We start from the raw sequence: 5,620 nt of genomic DNA, 5'->3' as shown, positions 1-5,620 counted from the left end.
CGAAAGCTCTTGAAATTGTAAGAGAACTAGCACAAAAAAGAGCTATATAAAAGGGATAGTTACTCAAAGTAACAGAGTCCTCAGACGAGAAATAAGCAAATGAATATATAGAGCAAGCAACGATTGTTCACCTATCCTGAAGGCCAATTGATTCTGACCATGTCAGTGCCATTTTTGGGGAAGTATACCGGTGGGACCACCCAGTCTCTTCACAACTGTGTCACATAAATGATACTATCACACGGCGCTCGGGAGCCGTTGAGACCCCGAGGATTTCTGCTATTATAAGAATCAATTCTAAAATGTTATCGACCTAATCTCGAGATGTTGATGGATATCGAGGGTCCCAATTATTCTAAGTATGGGATCCGAAGAGCCAACATCAAAATTCGAAGGTTAACTTCGTGTGAACGCTGAAATATAAAATTTGAATACTTGCAACAGAAAAATTTTCTTACATTGCCAAGAATATATTTACAAGGGGCGTCTTTACAAGACCTTTTTCCCCGAGAAATTCATACACAAAAAAGAAAGGAAGACGACGTGGGTCTATTCTTCACCATCACTACTCTATGGATCATATCTGGAACCCTCATCCGAAGTGGCCGATATCGCTGATTCTTCCTCCAAGTCTCGGGCTTCCTCAATCTCAGCTGAGAGATCAGCACCTTTAGCGCTAGCTTCCTCGAGAGCTTGCCTCCTTGCCTTTGCACGAGCGTAAGCGATGGTCCGAGTCAGCTTCTGCTTGGCCTTCTGTGATATCTCTCTAGCTCATTCATTCGCAGTAGCGGCATCTTTCATGTATGAAGACACATTCTTTTCGGCCTCAGACTTGGCCACAGATAGTGAAACAACCTCTTCCTGAGCATTTCGAAGAAGACCCCGAATCGATGTCAACTTCGTCCGCAATAGGTCTCTATCTAAGGTCATGGCCTCATTTTGCCTCCTCAGCTCGAGGAGCTCCACATTCTTGGCAGCAACCTCTTTCTGAAGTTGCCCCACGAGGGCATCCTTTTGCCCGATCTGCAAAGGAAAAATAAATCGATAAGCATCAAATTATAATAATGATGAACAAGTTCATGGATCCCGTGTTACCTACTCATCAAGGCCAGCCCTTTCTCGGCGCACTCCCTCCAAATTCGCCCGAAGCCCGCTCAACTCCTCCCCCTTTTGGGCAGAGGAGGCCTTTGACTTCTTTAGCTCCGAGTTGAGATTCTCGATCTCCTTCATACAGCACGAAAGCTCGTCTTGAAGCCTTGAAAAAGCATGATTGTACATTTTCTTAGACTGCAATAGAGCATGGAAGTTAGAAAAACAAAGGCAAAAGTTTGAAGCGCTAAAAATATGCCAGAGAATATCACTTGTTGTTGAAGCCTTTCCGCCTCCTCGAGAGCATTAGGAGCATTGAGGTCAATGCCTTTGTTGACACCGTTGAGAAGGCTTTCGAGCACATCTTCCCCTCTATGGGAAGCCCCCATATCGATGGTAGCTGGGTCCTATGTATCCCTGAACTCCCCCGGCGAGTACGAATGGCCCAAATTAAAGCCACCCAGGGCATTAAGTTCTCTAAGGGTCTCATCTCGCCCCCGAGAAGCTTCGGGTTCAGTCCCTCCAGAGTCACCAGCAGCGGGATCATCGGCGCGGACTGTACCATGTTTGACTTGGAAATCGGGGACTACACCCGCACCCTTCTCGAGGGTCTCCTCAGCATGGGTTTGGTCTATATCGACCACCCCCGATTCGGTGGCTTTCCGCCCAAAAACTTGTGAAGCAGCTTCACCTAGTCTCGTCCTTTGTACTAAAAGGCCTTCATCATCATCATCAACTTCATCCTCGGCATGGGGACTTGCCACATTAATTGAAGTCGAGACTTTGGCGTTAGTCTGAGGCCTTTTAACTTTAGGTTTCTCTGATTTGGGAGACGCAACCAACGTCATTTTCTTCCTCTTCTTGCCCTTATCGGGCTTCGAGGTCCCTTCCTTAGCATCACGAGACGGTATCATCAACACTTTATCCCCGAGGCCTACACAAGCATGATACATCAAACTTACCACCGTAAAAAATATTCATAAGGAAACATGGTGAAGATAGTAGTAAAGAGCATAACGTGGTTCTTGGCCTGCCACCATGTTTTGGCCGAGTCACGCCAAGAATGATCGAGATAAGGGAAAGCGGAATCCAACTGTCTGATCCATACCAATAGGTTCTGAACTACACTAGGGTACCAAATGGTGGCTGCATAATCAAAAGAAGATCAATTTTTCAGAAGAGGATGAAAAGGCAATAAAACATGTTTGAGGTAGAGGCACCTATGGTTCATATTCCACTCATCTGGGAATGGCATCCGATTAGCCGAGATAATGTACGAGGTCCTCACTTAGACAAACTAGCTTGTCCACCCCCGATTCTTGTCCTCATCGATGCTCAAAAAGAATGGTCTCGCGGATCGAGGATGAAGCTTGATCAAACCACGAAAGGGATGAGGGCTGTATAATTGAACAGGTGATTGAGGGTGAAGGTCATACCCTCGACCTTGTTAAAAAAGTACCGGAGCATATAAAATTTCCTCCAAAAAGAAGGATAAATCTGATCGAGCATCACTCGGTACTCATGGTAGAAATCGAGAATCACTGGATCTATCAACGGGGAAGAAAGATCCGAAGAATCTGCGGGGCCTAAAGTTACCGGGTATGCATACACACTGAGGAAGCCAGCTTTATGGTCCACTATGCTTTCCCCAGAATTGGGTATTTCTACTAACGCTGCCTCCCCCCATAGGTAGTCTTCATTCACTCTGTTCGTATCGGTCATCACGTTGATGTACCAAGATACGTGCTCACATCGGCCTGGTGTGGCAGGGGGATTTTGAACAAAAAAATCGGATACAGTATCAAATTTGGTAGGGTTACATTGCTCGACAGTTGGGGGTACTTTTAGTTTGCCTTTCGATGGGCGTAACAAGGAGGCGGTGCCCTCCTTTTGAGGTACCATTCTAGAGGTTCTGGCCATGACTATGAAAAAGAGGGGTTTCTAGGAAGGAAAGTGAAGAAGCAAGCATAGAAGGGGGAAGAATGCAAAAGATGGTGAACTTAGCTATAAAATCTTGAAGGTGTTGTAAAGTATGAATGGCAAAACGATTGAGGTATTTATCGAAGTCACACGGGCAACGTTTGGGAAGTGGAAAGGTTGAAACAATAGCAGTTCATGGGCTTCTCGGTAGTCGTGTTGACAGCGACCCCTGCGCAGTCTTTGAGTCATGGCATTTAATGCTCTGATAGGCTGATGTCACGGGGTTAGTATCGAAGAGGTAAGAACTCAAGACCGTTTCTTATCATTATGATATCCCACAGCCTATTTTCGGGAAGCCCGAGGCACAATTCGAGGCCCGGCCCTAAGGGTTCCATGTGCTCGACCTCGGGGCAGAGTAGATCGTCCATCTATGATGAACAAGTGGGAGATTCCCAAGGCACGTGACTAAAGCTGACCAAGTCTGTTAGGCTAGTTCAAGCCCGTACCGTGGCATTAAATGGTTGTACCAGCCATATACCTTTGTAAAAAAGTGCATTTGTACAATGTTGGGATTCCCCCTGGTTTATAAAGGGGACCCTTGTCATTTTGTAATATAATATGACATATAACATTCAATACAAGAACAAAAACATTCTCTGCTTTCTAACTTAAACACATTCTCTCTTGATTGTATTACTTACATTTATTGCTTACATTTATTGTATTTCATTAATTGTTCTTCATTTATTGCTCATTATTGATCTCAAAGAGCCTTCATCAAAGCTCTCAAAGTTGTTAGTCCTTCATTGGCTGTCCACAACTTAGTATCGAGTTCAACCTCGAGGCCCATATAACCTGGCTCGAGGCCCCGATTTTCAAACACTCGGTTTGCTTGAACCTACTGTTTTCAAGTTCTTATCTCATTTTTTTGTCTTATACTTAGCATCCATTTCCTAACAACTAGCATAAAAATAATTTACATATTTTTTAGAACCCCAAAATCAAATTTAACTATAATTACCATTTCAAGGTAAACATGTCTGCTGCCACTTTGGTTGTCCTCTACCTCGTGTGTGAACATGTATAACAGGTATTGCAGTGTTTCAGTAGCAGCTGTGCAGAAGACACAATCCTGCGGCACCTGTATTCGAATTCTACTTCGCCTATCTACATTAGATAATCTTTCATGTGCAGCCAACTATAGTATGAAAGGTTATGCTCTTCCACTAGACTTTCTGTTACTAGGGTATCAGCATAAGGTATATCTGCTTTATGGAAAATTTGCCTTGTACCTGTAGTGTCTTTAGTCGATCACACAGGGTCCCCTGCATATGCTGTCTCTTCAGGTCTTCCCTTGTCTCAATTGTTTTCCTGATTACCCATGTTGCATTATTAGGTGTAGGCATGTATTCTAAATTCTACTTCTTAATATAGTAATTATCGACCCATTTTATCCACAAGCAGTCCTTTTTCATTGCAACTGCCCATAGTTGTTTCATCACAACATCCTTGTTCCAAATGCACAAGTTGATGACATTCAATCCCCTATAGATGTAGGCCTACAGATCTGTTCCCAAGCTATTAGAGCTTTCCTTGTGATAGTTGCTTCTCCAGTCTATAAAATGGTTCTGCAAACTACATCTATCATCTTCATGACTTTCTTAGGGAGTAGAAATATATGTGCCCAATATGTTTGAATGCCAAACAGTACCGACTTTATCAATTGAAGCCTGCCAGAATAAGATAGTAACCTTGTTGACCAGCACCTTATCTATCTGTTATTTTCTCTATTAGCGATAGACATTGCTGCACAGTTAGTTTTTTGGAGGATAATGGTACTCCTAAGTATCTGAAAGGGAGCTTAACCTCCTCAAACCCCAACATACTTAAGATTGCCTGTTTTTCATTTGCATTCACCCCTGCCATGTAGATAGAGCTTTTGTCTTTGTTTGCTTTTATACCAGAAGCTGCAGAGAATTTTTGAAACACCCTTTGAAGTAACCTGATGGATTCAATGTCTGCCCTACAGAACATGAGCAGATCATCTGCAAAGCAGATGTGAATTATGCCCAGTTTCCTGCATCTAGGATGGAAATTAAAGTCTCCATTTTCTGCTAGCACCATCATTTCTCTATTCAAATACTCCATTGCTCTTAATAATCAAAAGAGTCTAGTTTACTTATTGATTAAACCTAATTAGGAGGATAATCGAGAAAGGTTCTTCTAAAGACCAATCAACTATGCAATTCTTGCATATCTTTATAGAGCATAAATTGGTTCATCTCGTGAGGTCGAGACTTAATAGAGAGAGGAGCTTCTACTAAACAATTGAACTGATAATTAAGTGAATTCGAGAGACTCACTTGAACATTAGAAGTGAATTATCTAGAGTTAAATCCTAGATAGTTATCTTACACCTATCCTCAAAATCCTATCTTCTCCCATTGATATCTTTGTTTGCTTAGTCCTTGCTTCGATTTCCATTAGTCAATAGCTCTAGATTCTTAGTTAATTTTAGTATAAATCACATAAATCTTAACTGTTGATCATCTTGGATAGAAATCAAGCTATAAACTACGATAATATTGTTTAACTCCAATCCATATAGATA

At 42.4% G+C, this 5,620-nt stretch overlaps 1 protein-coding gene across 1 annotated transcript; it reads right to left on the bottom strand.

Annotated features, from left to right (window-relative positions):
- Positions 1 to 570: 570 nt before the first annotated feature.
- On the bottom strand, positions 571 to 1,478 carry LOC138887337 (uncharacterized). Its single transcript, XM_070169072.1, has 4 exons — positions 1,362 to 1,478; positions 1,129 to 1,287; positions 833 to 1,023; positions 571 to 766 (listed from the first exon to the last, which is right to left on the bottom strand). The coding sequence occupies exons 1-4, from the start codon at positions 1,476 to 1,478 to the stop codon at positions 571 to 573; spliced, it is 663 nt and encodes a 220-aa protein (XP_070025173.1).
- Positions 1,479 to 5,620: the final 4,142 nt, after the last annotated feature.

This window comes from Nicotiana sylvestris, chromosome 3, assembly GCF_000393655.2.
Source record: "Nicotiana sylvestris chromosome 3, ASM39365v2, whole genome shotgun sequence".
Lineage (NCBI taxonomy): Eukaryota > Viridiplantae > Streptophyta > Magnoliopsida > Solanales > Solanaceae > Nicotiana > Nicotiana sylvestris.
This window is presented reverse-complemented; position numbering and strand designations above follow the sequence as displayed.